Raw genomic sequence first — 15,891 nt, forward strand, 5'->3', positions numbered from 1 at the left:
ATTTCGGGGAAAATCTGTGATTGCAACACCAGCTTTTGTGCATACTGGAGAATGGGGTTTATTTCTGCACTGCTGGCTTTGCCTTCAAGCAACTCAGCTAACTTCAGAGGGAATGTGAATGTGTTTTAAAGCAGGTGTAGGGGATTTAATTTTTGGACAGCCAGTAGAATATCTTCATAGAGCCAAACAAATGAACTCTCTGTTAGTTTCTTCTCTTGTCTGTCTGTAGCTACTTTATCTTCATCTCTTTCCATGTCTTACTCAAGCTGCTTACTAGATAGATCCTTGCTACTCAAAGTTTGATTTAGGGACTTGCAGCCTCAGCACCCAGGGAGCTTGTTAGAAATGCAGAATTGCAGGACCAATCCCAGATTTACTGAATCTGAATTGGCATTTTAACAAGATCCCCTGGTGATTCCTATGCTCATTTTACTTTGAGAAGCAGTAATGTAGGGGAAATAAAAACTTTAAACCTGAAGATGTTTAAAAAGGCAGAAGTTATGCCAGCAAATATCACTCTCCTATGTAGGAATCCTGAATGGAGAACAAAATTCCACAAATACAAAAGGAGCCTGTACATCATGGGAAGAGCAGTAGCACTGCAGGCTGGATGACTTACAGGGAATCCCAACTCAATAAACAAATGAAAATACTATTAAAGAAATATTTGTAAGCAAATTGAAGGAAGCATCATTTAAGAGGGAACCCTACAGGCTAAGTTGGCCAAACTGCTTGCAGGGAACTGGCAGTTCTTTCTATTTCTATAAACTGAAGGCTTCTTGGAATGTGAAATCAAGAATTACAAACTGGGCAGTAGCCAGGATTATTATTTTTTAAATTTATTTTTGCTATGAAAGGGCTTGAGCTATATTAAGTTGTCCCATTGACCACACCCAAAATGTATTGATGAACAGCAAGAGTTGAGGTGGCACCAATCTATTAACTTCATAAAAAGAGCAATTTCTTAGGGCTGCTTCAAAGTAGCCCAAACCTACCCTGCATTTTGGAGAGTCCCATGCCTTGCAGAGTTCATTGCAGATGTGAGGCATTTTCCTTTCCAATTCTGAATATTTCTTCAACTCTAAGAACCATAAAATCATGGAAATCAATAGATCCCTAGCTCATCACACTGCATAGAGCCTGACCTGCATCTGATCTGCTCCAGATTAATGCTTACTATTGCCAAAGTTCTTCCAGGAAAATTATTTTACAATCTTCTATTTGCCATTTTCCCTTGTTTGAATATACTTATGGTCACAGTTTTGTGTGTTTGTGTGTGCCTAGTAGAATAAAATTATGGCTTAGGATAACCCTACATAGGATTTCTCTTCCTCAGAAAAAAAATAGTTTTAATAAAAATTACTTTACACAGTATTTTTTTTCCTAGGACCCTTCAATCACTTCCAGGACAAATAATACCAACAATGCTGGTACTTTTTAGCAATCTAATTTTAAAATTGTAATCATCATAGGATTTTCCTCATCTAAATAAAATGTATATTAATGATTCAATTGATTGCTCACTTGTTTCTTCTATATGATAACAAATTACTTTTCAGTGTTTTATTTCCATTGCTTTCATCATGCCCCTCCCTCCACCCCGTCCCATCCCCTGCATGGCCCCTGCGCATACAACGTGTGAAATTGATTGAATAGACTAGAAATTCTGTGGGGATCTTTTCATCTTGTTTATGTTACCTAACCCTGAGTAACGTGTACTACTCCTATGTCTGCTCCCGAAAGGCTATAGATAACTGGAGAGAAAGGGTTGGTTGCATCTGATGCTTCTTTTTATGTATTCTAGTGTCATGATTTCCCATTTTCAATATAATTCCTGACTTTGATACTGATTGTTTTACCACTGTCACTTTGTGAGAAAACATATAGGAACTGGGTGCGATGGTATACACCTGAAGTCCCAGAAACTGGGGAGGCTGAAAAGGAAGGATCGCTTGAGCCTAGGAGATTGCACCACTGCCTTCCAGCCTGGGTGATAGAATAAGACCCTGTCTCTAAAAAATAAAATCAAGAAAATTTATCATGAGCAAATTATTCAATAGGAGAAAAGAAATTCATATATGGTTTTCCCCAGGATCTCCAAGATAAAGTAACTGAAAATAAAATTGGGTAACATATTAAAGGATGTACAAACTGACAAGAAATTTCCAACAAAATGAAGAAAAATACAAAATAAGGATTCTGTCTAAAAAACAATACACTTAGTCCAAACTGAAATTTTTTGCTGTAGTTATTAATATTTTACATGTCAGTATGTTTAGCAGTGAGAAGAAAAATCATCACTGGGCTTTTGATACATATTAGGGAAGTCTGTGTGAAGGAATAAAATTCTATAAAATTTACAAAAATGGGAATAATGGCATTTGGGAATGATTTTTCTGACTTTAGCTGGAGTGTAAGGTATAGAGCTCAGATCCTAAGGAGAAAGAAAGGGTGTGCCCTGAAAAGTGGCGTATAGGGCTGGGGGAGGGGCTCAGGGATTAGACGGAGGCAGAGTGTGGAGGGTACATGAAGCCTAGGTGCTAGCTTGGGGGAGCTCTTACAACTGAGGACATGAAACTGGCTCCATTGATGGGAGAATGGAAAAAAGGTGCTTCTCAGAGTAGGAAAGGTGACATGATTGAATGATGAATGAAAAAAGAAGATTTTGGCTGGAAATCATAAGAACAGCCATGGACACATTCTTTCAGGAATTAGAAAATCATCTCTACAGTGATTAAGAGTGTGGACTCGGATGTCAGGCTCTCTTGGCTCAAATCCTGGCTGTAGTCTAGGGCAAATTCCTTAACTTCACAACATCATTTTCATTATCTGAAAAATGGGAATGACAGTAACATTCCCATCGTAGGGTTATTGTACTGATTAAGTAAATGCCCAGAAGATTATAAGTGCTCAACAAACGTAAATACTCCTGTTATTGTTTGTACTGAGATCAGAGGTCTCCCAGTCATATAATGCATAAAGAATTTCAACCAGTTTCCTCCTCAGTAAAATAAGCATGGTGGTTATTCCTCACCACTTGCATCCCTGGGATATGCTGTGTGCATCCCTGCAACCTTCCAAATGACTCCTTGTTTCACTGCCCTAGTTAGCTGAGACAGCAGTTGGCTGGAACCGATGTGCCAGTCAGTTAGAGAAACAGGTCCTGCATACTGCCCTTCTCTCCCCTTTTGTTACTGGTTGGTGCTCGGTGACAAGTAACTGGGAGGCAGGAAAGAAAAGAATGCTCCAAAGATGACCTGCTGCTCTCACCTCTTCCTGATCCATTTATGTCTTAAAGAAATATTTGTCCTTGGCTACATGCTGTTTCCTACTCTGAGTCATGTCTCTTCCTTTCTCTCATCATCCTACACCCCTACCTTTTCCTATAATGGCAAAATGATTTCTCCAGTCACGCAGCTGAGCTGAATGACCTAATACGTCCATGTCCAAGTGCAGGCAGATAGGTGTCCCTGTCCTATTTTTGGTTAATTGTTGAAGTGGTGTCCTCTGATTTCTCTGACTGCAGTATGGTCTTTCTTTGCCACAGACACGCCACAACAGTCAACAGCACAGAGAGGCAAGGCGAGAGAAAACACAGATAGATGGTCACAAGTTACAGTTTCATTTTCATTTTCATTTTCAGGCTTCAGCATTGTCTTTAGGGCACATGGTTCCAGCAGAGCCCTCATGCCCGCTCCTAGGGTCCTATTCATTCAGTAAGACAAAAGCAACTTTACTTTGTGGATAAAAAGAAAAGTCTTTAGCTGACTTCAGCTTCCTCCACTCCTGCTAGGATTCCATGCCCCTTTCACTAGTGATTTGGGTTGTCCAAAAGCAAAACGGGGAAGGCTGAAGGCCATGTGATTGGAGCCTCTTGTTTCCCTTTTCTGTTGCAGCTTTCTCTTTGGTGACATCTCTTTTAATCAGTGTGTGGTACTCTCATATTGTGCTCAGAGCTCTTATGCTCGGTTCCCATATGTAGTTTTTGACACTCCTTTCTCAGATCATTTGTTCACCTGAAGTAAATAGATGAGTGCTAATAAATTGAAATGTTACCCCACTCAAGGGTATGTTTCACTTAAAAAAGTGTCAAGATGTCAAGTTCCAATGGCAGCATTTCAGATACAATCCAAAGCAAGAGACTGGAGAGTGGGCACAGAAATGTCTTAAAAAATGTAGCAAGGAGTGCTTTATTTTGCTCATTTTGCTATTTTGGGGTGAATAGGGAGAAGAAATTGGGATGGTTAAATTATAGTTGCCAGACTGATTTTTACTCCTAAAAAATATAAACTGAATATCTAGTATACCTGTATCCTTTACCCCTCTTCTGTCAATTTCTTCCCCTGTCCTCCCTTCACACATATACACCTTGAAGGGAAGAAATGTGCCCAATCCTGATTTGTGATAAATTACATTCGTTGTGGTAATTTTTCTTTGCAGTTCTACTTACTATTTTTTTAAGTTTCTTAAAGTAACGTGTAACCCTGTAAAAATTCTGTAAGCACTTATTATCTTAAACAACCATTCTAAAATAAGGTTGCAAGCTAGAAAAACTGAGCTATTATTTATTTGATTTCTCCATTATGTTATTTAATTTGTCCTGGGATTCAAATGAGACAGTGTGTTTTCTAAAATGTAAAACCCAAAGAAACAATGTTGCAGTGTTACAAATTTCAAAATGAGGAATAGAATAGTAAATGAAATAGCAACATTCTAGAAAGCATGATAGTGTGTTTCCAAACAAGTTTCTAAATGCTAGGGCTTTCTACCCCTGAAGAATTAAAAGTAAATATTAGATAAGAGAATGGAGACTAAAGGCAGGCATTACCCCAATCGATAAAATATAAAATTGTTTATATACGTTTTAGTTTTCCCAACTTAATGATTCATGAGTGAGAAAATGTTGGGAAGGAAATTTTTGTTAGAATCAGTACATTTCAAATCCCTGTTGTAAATGAAGAAATTACAAAGTAGTAGTGCAATTCCCACTCCCAGTTCTGTAATTATCCCAAGATTTCTCCAGTTATTTATTTACATAATCATTCATTCAGAAAATATTGATGGAACTCGTTAAGTACTGGGCACCGTTTCAGAATCCTAGCAAAGGTGAAGTGATGTTTCTGGTTCTCAAAAACCTAAGTAGCAGTGTAATGGTGTTAGTTAACAGGGTTACTTTTACAACGTGACAGGGGATAATAGGAATTTGTGCAAGATTTTAGATGTAGACACAGAAGAGGCACTTAATGTGGAAGAGTTTTGGAAGCAGATAAGAGTGAGGCAGGCATGAGGAGAAAAGTAATGCTGGCATGGGGCAGGAGAGAGTGGGTACACGGAAGTAGCACGCGTTATTCAGTAAAGTTACAGAAAAATCGCTAACGATGACAACAGGTTGATAGTGAACGTCTTGCATATGTTGCTCAAGAACTTGAAATATTATTCTCAGGGCAATCACATAAAAATTGATAGTTTTAAGCAGGGAAATGACAGGGCAGTCTTGGTGTAATCGTATTTTTTTAAAGAGAAAGATGGATTGGTGATCATATTGAAGGCAGGGAGTGAGGTCAGTTAGGAGGCTGTGGCAAATAGCTGGGCAAAAGGGAAAGATGGCAGTGATTATGGTGGCATAGCAGTGATTTTGATAGAAAATCTTCAAATGAAATAGAGTCATTCCTCGGTACCCTTGGGGGATTGGTTCCAGAACTCCCCTGAAGATATAAAAGTCCTTGCATAGTTAAGTCTCATCATCCCTGCAGTACCCAAGGAGATGAAAAGTCAGCCCTCCTTGTCTGAGGGTTTTGCATCTTGCAATACTCTATTTTGGATCCAGTTTGGTGGTAGATGAGGAACCTGTGGATATGGAAGACTAACTGTATTTACTGAAAAAAAATCTGAGTATAAGTGAACTGCACAGTTCAACTCCATGTTGTTAAAGGTTCAATAGCAAATTCTAATTAAGATATAAAGTAACTTTTTTTGAGAAACTCATAACAATAATAAAGACTTACAATTGATAAAAATCTTAGGATCTCTGTTTTAACGAATTGAAGCCAAACACAGTCTCACAATCGATGGAAGGGTGAAAAGTACATGCATTAATTATTGTATTTATAGCACACCTATCCTGTAATTGATTGAAAATGCACTGATTTAAAAAAATGTTTTTGGACTGGACAGTTAGGTTGGTTTTCATATACATAGCCAAGTCTTCATCCTAATGAAGTCACAGAAAACAATGAGATGGGAAGCTCCGGAGAGACCATTTAGTTCAATTCTTTCATTAACGATAAGAAAACTGAGAACCCGAGGGGATACACCTCAATAATGGCAATGCTGAGACTGGAATCCAGTTGCCTGACTTCTAGGGCAGGGCTTTTTTCACTACACTCCAGCAACTTTCCAAGAAAGGCATCAAAATAAATTAATGGGATGTGGATGACTATCAAAAGATGAATTTTAAAAGTTCCTCAAAACTATAAAGAACATTTTAAAAGCCAAGCACCTGCTTTATTATTATAGGTTGGTCATTTTCCAGATGAACTGACAAGAAAATGTATGCCAACATCAGCAACTACTCTTTACATACTCACTTTCCAAAAATAATTTTGGACTCTAGTCTAGCTTCATAGTACAGGTATCCAAGTACGTGTGATTTATATTGTTACTTTCTTATTTTAAAAATTGGAAACAGAAATTTCAGTTTATTTAGGATTAGCAAGAAAAGACTTTATAAAAAAGAAGAAGTATGGTGGGTGTGTGAACAGGCTATTTTATACTATTTATCATATGACAGAAAATTTATATGGAACCTCTTTAAGTGCTGAAAAACAAATAATTCAAGTACTAATGTAATTATTTTTAAAGATACATTCCGAATAAGCAATAACTAATGCATTTATTATTTTGAGTTTTTAATAAGGTAATAATCGGTATGAAATGTTCCATATTTACTGTAATAAAAGCAATACACACATTTATAGGCTTTTAGAAAATTTATTATGAATTCTGAGGAAGTCTGCTCATCATATACCTCCCCCAGTCCCAAATAAAACAAACAACATGTTTGTGCATAAAAGCTGAATTTACTTGGTACAAAATTTGAGTCTTTGAAAAAAATACTTAATGGAAAATCTCAATAAAAATTCATTTTGAAAGTAACCAGTACTGTTCAGAAATAAGGAAGTCACATATTACTTGTTAGAAGTCACACAATTTTATTACAGAATTATGTGTATATATTTTGGGTTTAAAACTTGCCAATAGCTATTTGAAAGGACAGAAGTTCCCAATTTATTAAAATAGATATTTTATTAATCAAATGTTTTGGTTTATCAACATATCCAAATGTTTAAAAAATGTTTTTAAATACAAAACATAACTATAAAGTCATGAGACTGATTGACCTTTTAAACTAACATAATAAAATCCATATGGTTAAAATGAGTGGTGGTGCTTTAAGGTAATGACTATGTGTCCCATCTAAGGATGCTACAATGGCCTAGGGCAGTTTTGAAATGTCTCTTTGCAACTACCTTCAAAAGGGTATGAGCTTCAAAATTTAATCATTCATTTGATTTGGTCCCCAATAGTATTCCAGTTCAATCATCATTTATATTCACCAGTCCTGGCGATTTTGAAAAATCTTATTAATCTTATTATGTCACTTATAAGGGTATCCAAAGGAATGTCAATTCAGGCTCTGATGGTAATTCAAGCATTTACACACTTTTAAGATGTGGAAATTTTAGTAATTACATTATAAAGTTTTTTTTGGTATATGTCTATTATTTTGAAATAATGAGATTTTTCTTTTATCTTCTCTTTTCTTTCTTTCTTTCTGTCTTTCTTTCTTTTTTTTTTTTTTTGAGACAGACTCTTGCTCTGTTGTCAGGCTGGAGTGCAGTGGCACACTGCAACCTCTGCCTCCTGGGTTCAAGCAATTCTGCTGCCTCAGCCTCCCAAGTAGCTGTGACTACAGGTGCACACCGCCATGCTCAACTAATTTTTTTTGTATTTTTAGTAGAGACGAGGTATCACCATGTTGGCCAGGATGGTCTTGATCTCCCGACCTCATGATCTGCCCACCTTGGCCTCCCAAAATGATGGGATTACAGGTGTGAGCCACCTTGCCTGGCCCAGAAATAATGAGATTTTTCAAAGCAACATGATTCATCACAGTGAAATAGGACTCCACAGTTCAAAATGACAAGAATAACTTTATCCTGTGTTACATACCCATATTAGAGAACATCTTAAAAGTTTGCAGCTGTTAGTTTTTAGTTTATGCCTGTAGTTCAGTAGCCCAACAAGTTGACAACTCTCCTGTCTCTCTACATGAATCACTGTAGTTGAAATGGTACTAAAGTATCAGAAGTAACCTTTACTATAAAATGTTAAATAGCACCAATATTACTTGAAAGTAAAGTGAAGCATTAATAGGAATGCCGACACAGGTTTAATTCTAACTACTAGAGAGAAAGCATCTTCTAGACAAAATACTATTTAGATGTGAATTATTTTAAGATCACAGCCAGATAAATGTCCGTCATAAAACATTTCAGATTTTGCTTGGAAAAGTTAGAAAAGAAAGCTTTGTATATAGCTCTTTTATATTTTATTTCCAAAGAAGATATATAAATGTTTACACAATCAAAACAGTGCAATCTTACCAATGAAGTTTACCTTGTGGGAGCTACATTTACTTATTTCATATATTAGTTCAACAACATAAATATAATATAAATGCTTTTAAGCAATCTGATTAGAGCAACATTTATATTAAGTACAAAATATACAGTAAAATGAAACATCTTGTTAAATAGGCCTGTAGGAAAACAATACTTTAAAGGAATACATCTTCATGAATCTATTTTCACATTTATTTGTTTTATTGTATCTGATAGTTACTATAATCATTGTGTGCTTTTGTTACTGCAGTTTCCAGGATCATTGTATATTCTAAGTATACCAGTGACTATATATGTAAAGGTAATTTAAAAGTATTACTCCCAGAGTAAAACAAACAAACAAACAAATAAGAAATCTCATTTTTAATGGGAAGTTGTGCATAAAACTATTGTAGTATTTTGATAGAAATGTCCCTTAATCATTATAAATTCATCATTATAAAATTTATACTATTGTACTAAAGCAAAACTGCCTGCCTTTAAATCTAAGTGGTGTCAACTTATTGTATAATTCTGGTTACAAAGTTAGATACAAAATCTTTGGCTATTAATCAGAAAAGCATTATTTGAAAAGATCTGTCAATAAACATTTCTAAATGTGGTTGCTCATCTTAATAGTTTTCTTAATTAGAACAGCTAGGAAATGAACAGAACAGTGGTGCTTTTATGTTGTAACAACAAAGAAGTATTACAGTATCCGAATCTCCAGACCTGGGGTCCAAGTATTCAGTCCTGGCTCAGTTGCAGGCTGACAGAAGAGAAGCTTCGTCCTACGCTTGTACACAATGGAGCAATGAAAACATCTGTCACACTCTTCCATATTGTCTGCACTGAAGGCAGAACCATTAGGCAGGTCTTTACAAAAGGCATTAAAATCCTGGAATGAAGGAAGAGAGATGTGTGAGGATTGTTGTTGTGAACAAATAAGGTCTCTCTTGTACATATATGAAAAGATACAATACTGACCCAATTTACTTAAATTTGGTTGAGCATTTGAAATAAATAAATGAACAGTGATCACTGATAATGATTTGGGTTTTTTGTCCCCCTGATTCTCATGGAAATGTAGTCCCCAGTGTTGGAGGTGGGGCCGAGTGGGGATAATTGGATCATGAGGGTAGATGCCTCATGAATGGCTTAGTGCCTGTGCCTGCCGCCCCCTTGATAAGGTGAGTTCTCAGTTAGTTTGCGTGAGATCTGGTTGATTAAGAGTCTGGGAGCTCCCCATTCTCTCTCTTGCTCCCTCTCTTGCCATGTGATATGCCTGCTCCTCCTTCGCCTTCCACTATGAGTGGAAGCTTCCTGAGGTCCTTGCCTAAAGTAGATGCTGGCAGTGTACTTCCTGTACAGCCTGCAGAACTGTGAGCAAAAATAAACCTCTTTTCTTTACAAATAACCCAGTCTCAGGTATTCATTCCTTCATAGTAATGCAAATGGACGAAAGTGATAAGATGCATAAAAATATGTTGCTTAAAAATATAGTCATGTAGATAATAGATACTAATATTCTTTCTATTGGTGGCATGCTATCTGAAACAGTAAAACAAAAATAAATAAAACCGTGTCTTTATCTACCTGGTCTCTGCCAGTTAACATTAACCTGCTTAAGTCTTCGTATGTCCCCGAGGTTTTACTTTCTGATAGCCTTTCCTGTTGCCTCCGTCTATTTCCCTTTTCCTGGACCAGGCTAGATCGGATATTCCCTCATTGTATTTCTAAAGTACTGAAACAAACTTCTTAATCTTCACAAGTATCAAAAGGTATTATAAATAGATGCTGTATTTCTGTCTTTCCTATTAGAGTTTAAGTTTTTTAAACAGTGAGGACATCCTTGACCCTTAGTAAGTGTTTGAGCTAATATAAATTTATCACTCTTTTATGCCTTATGTTATTAACTATGCTTTATATTTTTAATTTTTCACAGTAAGCACACACACTGAAAAGGGCTGTGTGGTATAGTTGAAAGAGCCCTGCGATTGATGTTAGAACTTTTACACAAGAAAACTAGTCTATCCTGAAGTTGTTATTTTTTTGCATGCTTGTTCCTAACAGAGCTGCATATCCCTATGGTCCTCAGGATGGTTAATTTTATATGTAATTTTCCAAATAATGTTCTCTGTTGTAGTAATGTTCTCTGTTGTAGTAATGTCCTCTGAGCACAAAAGTAGTTGTGAGATTTTCAGGCACTGCTGATAGCCTCAATGGAAGCTTTATTACTACCTGGGTGGGCGTAAGGGAGTAGGCTGATTTTCTTGGTTTGCTATTAAAATGACTTACATTAGGGTCTGCTGTACTTAGCTTAAAATGAAGGAAATATTAGGCAGGTTTCTGATTGATAGATATGTTTTTAGAATATAGAATTATTCACATTGACTGTCTCCACAAATTATATTTGTGTTTTGTTTCAAGTGCTAAATACATGAAACATTTTTATATAATAGGAAAATTAATTACTAGGTGTTTCAGAGATAAATAGCTGAATAGACACCTCAATGATGGCAACTTTAGACTTTTTATTCTATTGTATTTCTCACTTGATGTGTGGTCTTGGGCATGTTGCTACAAATAAAAGTGTCAACAGGAGATCTCACAGAACTGGCTATGAGGATTGACATGTATTATGTACCCCTGAAATGTCTGTATGATGCTGTCATTATAATGTATAATAAATAGACCTATTTTGAAGGCAGAATATATAATGAAAATAACTATAACAAAATAACCTCAAAGTGGCCTTTTTCCTCTCTCTCTTTCTCTTTCTTTCTCTTTCTTTCTTTTCTTCCTTCCCTCCTCCTTTCCTCCCTCCCTCTCTTCTTTTCTTTCCTTCCTTCCTTCCTTTTTTTTCTTTTTTTCTTTCCCTCTTTTCTTTCTTTCCCCTTCCTTCCTTCCTTCCTTCCCTCCTCCCTTACTCCCATACTCCCTTCCTCTCCTTCCTTTCCTTCCTTCCTTCCTTCCTTCCTTCCTTCCTTCCTTCCTTCCTTCCTTCCTTCCTTCCTTCCTTCCCTCCCTCCCTCCCTCCTTCCTTCCTTCTTTCCTTCCTTCCTTCCTTCCTCCCTCCCTCTCTTTCTCTCTCCCTTTCTCTCTTTCTTTCTCTCACTCTGTCGCCCAGGCTGGAGTGCAGTGATGTGATCTCGGCTCACCACAACCTTCGCCTCCCGTGTTCAAGTGATTCTCCTGCCTCAGCCTTCCTGAGTAGCTGGGATCATGGGCACTTGCTACTATGCTTGCCTAATTTTTGTATTTTTAGTAGAGACAGAATTTCACCATGTTGGCCAGGCTGGTCTTGAACTCCTGACCTCAAGTGATCTGCCCAGCTTGGCCTCCCAAAGTGCTGGGATTACAGGCAAGAGTCACTGCTCCTGGCCAGAATACAATGTACTTTCTATTCTTCCTTAGGCTAATAAATTTTCTATCTCCATGACTCCTTAGATCTTTGTGTCCTAAAAGGGAATTTAGCACATGTCAAAAGTGAATCTTCTTGTTTCAGCAAAGCAGTTACCCACATTTGAGGAGTTCAGTTTATAGGGCGTTGTTAACTCATTTCGATTTTATTTTTGTTTACTTGTGTTCCCTAATTTTGGAGCAGAGAATCTAATGATCCTCTGATATCAAACTTAAGTTGTGTTCTCAACATCACAAATAGTTTAGCTTCTGAAACTCCAGGCAGTTCTGATTGACCCCAAATTTGGTTGAGGCTCAATGTGACCAAACACTTCTTAAGTAAATGTTATAATCTATAAGGTTATATATTCCTCCCTTGGATAATAAGGCCATAGGATAGAAACTTTTATTTAGTGTTGTAGTAATTGTAGTGTCATGCAGATTGCAATCATAGCAATTTACTGTACGAAAACTGTCTTCTAGAAATGAGATTGCTACTATTGCATTTCCATCAGTTGGACATTTGTTTGCTTTGCATCTCAGCAAAAATAAGGGATATGGGTGCTCCAGCCACATTTGTTTGGTTATGATTCACTTATGATCAATAACCTGTGTTTAACAAACAGCAGCTATCTCTGTCTGACTGTAGTATGCAATCCAGCTAATTCACTGATTCCTAATGACCTGTACTTCCGGTCTAGGATCCAACACCACCGGACTTCTGTGTTTTATTGTTGTTGTTTGTTCGTTTAAAGGATCTAAAATCCGACCTGTTTTAATATTGTGACATGGTTCAAAGTTCCATTACTGCATATTTTCATACCTTTGATCACCACTAACTTTTTGGTAAAAACAATACACAAGCCCCTGCTTTAAAAAAATAGATAAAAAGAAAACAAAAAAAAAGTTTGCCCAAATGGGTTTGCAATTCTGTAAGGTCTGTCCTTGATCTGGTCTTATCATGTCATGGAAATGCAATCTATTAATGATAAACCTATTTTATCAAGGCATAAGCTAACTTTTAAGCATTCTTGTTTGAAATGACTCCTCTACTTGCAATCACAGCTGCCTGGTGACAAACATCTGACAGTTAAATATTAATGCCTCACATAAGTATAATTTAAAAAACAAGCTGAAGTTAAATACATTTTATGTGGCTAAAAAATGGTGCATTGATGATTCACCAATTGAAGTACTATACAAAAACACCTCCCATTCTCAGAAGAGCCAGCTGGAAGGAGGCATTGCTTGGTCAATTGTAGTTTTACTTATATCTTTCCACCATTTAGTAAATGAGAAACTTCTTTTTTTTTTTTTTTTTTAATTATTTCACAAAAGCTTTGGGAAGTCTAGCTTTGTTGACTATAAATATGGTACTTTATATTTCCAAAGAGCTTCGTAGCCAGCATTTCATAATATGCTATGTGGTCACCCAGTTTTTCACAGTTTTGAAAGTGAGAAAACTGACATAGAGGTTAGATGATTAATTTTAGTTAATTAGGAATCCCAAATCTTATGCGCCAACTTAGGCATTCTTTAAAAAAATTCATGTGCCAATGTCAGAATATAACTATCCATTTGATCTCCACAAAGCTGATCATGTACAAAGGCAAACATTTTCATTTCTCTGGCAATCTTGGCACCTTCAACATAGTTTAATTGTTTACAACCTGCAGTGATAAAATTAAATTGGCGTTCTTTGTCTATCCTTTACTTATTTGGTGAATTTTCATTTATCCTTTAAAAGTCTTTTTTGACTCCCTTCCCTCTTCAAAGCTTTGTCTGTTCTTCCCTCTTTGTCAGTTGAAGGTGTTTTCTCAGCATGCTTTCTGTACCTAGCCAGCTGCCCTGATAGGCCGTGAGTAAGCTGAAGGCAGACCCTGTCTCTCATTCATCTTGGCCCAGTGTCCAGCACAAACTAAGCACTCAATCAATTTAGTTTGTTGAACTAACTAGCTAGCTAACTGACTAAAGAAATTAAGATTCAGGTGGTATACAGGAATAAATAATAATTTGGTAACTTCTAACAACGAACACTGAGCATAGATCAGGGTATGGCAATATCGTATAAAGTGTAAGAAAGACATGGAAGTACCTCAGGTTACTTAGACACACTAGTAACCTGAAGCGCTAGTGTGACAACTGTGGTGATACTGGGGATGAACTGAATACTCTTCCTCTCAGATTAAAGTGGATATTTTCTAACACAACAATATTTATTGGTAAAATATGACATTTTCCTTAAAAAACTTAAAAGATGCTTAAGAATGTTCTCTACAGTTTAGGACACATTTTGAGTATGAATAGAGTTACTCAAAACATCCTATCAATATCCAGGGGGCTTCCATATTTCTTTCCCCTTTAACTAGATGCCACTTCCATTTGTGTTTCATCAGTGAAAAAGTAATTTGGAGGCCTCATTCATTATCTCGTAGCTGGAGTTTTCATTCGTTTGTACTGGGAGACCCTCGCCTTAACTGCACACACCTCCCTTTCCTCTGGGTCCCATCTTGCCATCTGCCAGGGGCAAAGTTGAAGCAGCCCCTCCACACCACTGCTCAACCAGGTCTGATATCCTCGTCCAATTCTACTGTCAGCGGCATTCTGCTCAGAGATTACTTTTGTTTCACCCCAGGCACAGGTAGTGACTGAATAAAAGGTAATGAAAGAAATAAGAGCCCTGCCTAGAATCGCAGGCACGAGTCACAACAGGGCCCTGAAAGCAGCCTGTGGCAAGAAGTATGGCTTCCAGGTACCCGCCTCCACACTCGGCCCAGCCTTATGTATGCAAGGAAAATCACACCCCAGGAAAGACCGACATTCTTTCTCCTGTTGAAACTCCAAGCCCAAACTGTTATTGTAAAGGAAGCGCACAGCCTTTCAAGGCCTTCCAGTTCTTCCTACTGCTTGGGAACTGATGCGCGTTCCTCCTCCTGCCGCCGGCCTGGGATAAGGGGAGAGGAGGGGGCAGGTGGCGCAGAATATGCCCATGTTTCAGAAAGCTGGTCCACCCGGTGTGCCCCGTCTCACCAGATGTGCAGACAGCTGAGGGTGGCAAAGAGAATTCCCGCAATGAAGGCCAGGGGAATGGCCAGGAACACCGTCAGGAACTTGTACATTACGTATTTGCTGATTTCAAAGAGGGCATGGCTGCAGATCCACACTTTGTCAAAGGAGTGCGTAGTCACCGGCTCTGCGATCACATCCTCGAAGCCCAGCTGCGGAGACAGGACGCAGGGACCCTGAACCGTCAGCCGACCTGCCGCCCTGGGAACCGGGAGCGCTCTGGGCGGGGGAAGCAGGAGGGAAGGACGTGCCAGGGCGTCCCCCTCTTCTCTTAGGGTCACGGTGGGCGCACAGGAACCTGGCTAAGAATTCCTGGCTACGCAGGCGGCCCGGTGGCGAGTGGGACCGGGAGAGGGTGCGGGTCTCAGACCCTGCAGGGCCGACCAGGTGGCGAGGGTTGGACGGGGTGGGGCGGGGCTGAGGGGCGCCCGCACCTCCCGGCCTCAGCGGGGACTTGGGCCCGCCCGCCCCGGGCTTCACCTTGAGATGCGAGTTGAGCCGGTGGGGATCCCGGTCCTGGCCCGAGTCCGCGAACTTCTCGGGGTCGGCGTACTCGAGGCCGCTGTGGTGGCTGTAGGAGTCGTCGTCCATGAAGAGCTGCACGTCCGCCTTCTCCGTCTCCAGTCCCATCGCGGCCTTGGTGCGCAGCCGCTGCAGCCGGGCTGGCGCGGTGCGGCTCCGGGTCCGCACGGCCTCCCCTTCCCGTAGGGCCCGGCCCCGCCCCGCCTCGCCTCGCCTCGCCTCGCCTCGCCTCGCCCAG

General features: G+C 38.8%; 1 protein-coding gene across 3 annotated transcripts in view; it reads right to left on the reverse strand.

The window, feature by feature from the left end:
- Positions 1 to 6,974: 6,974 nt before the first annotated feature.
- The window catches only part of CAV2 (caveolin 2), a 230,734-nt gene continuing 221,817 nt past the window's right edge, over positions 6,975 to 15,891 (reverse strand). Inside the window, exons 5-7 of one of the 3 annotated variants that reach the window (XM_017870666.1) lie at positions 15,612 to 15,702; positions 15,096 to 15,283; positions 6,975 to 9,561 (exon numbers count right to left, since the gene is read on the reverse strand). In XM_017870666.1, the coding sequence (XP_017726155.1) occupies positions 9,411 to 9,561; positions 15,096 to 15,184 (240 nt within the window). In that variant the 5' untranslated portion in view covers positions 15,185 to 15,283; positions 15,612 to 15,702 and the 3' untranslated portion in view covers positions 6,975 to 9,410. Of the gene's footprint in view, positions 9,562 to 15,095; positions 15,284 to 15,611; positions 15,886 to 15,891 lie in introns of those variants that run through there. The other 2 variants (XM_017870665.1, XM_017870667.1) reach the window with 2 other exon arrangements.

The sequence above is a fragment of the Rhinopithecus bieti genome, unplaced genomic scaffold, assembly GCF_001698545.2.
Source record: "Rhinopithecus bieti isolate Rb0 unplaced genomic scaffold, ASM169854v2 scaffold_5350, whole genome shotgun sequence".
Lineage (NCBI taxonomy): Eukaryota > Metazoa > Chordata > Mammalia > Primates > Cercopithecidae > Rhinopithecus > Rhinopithecus bieti.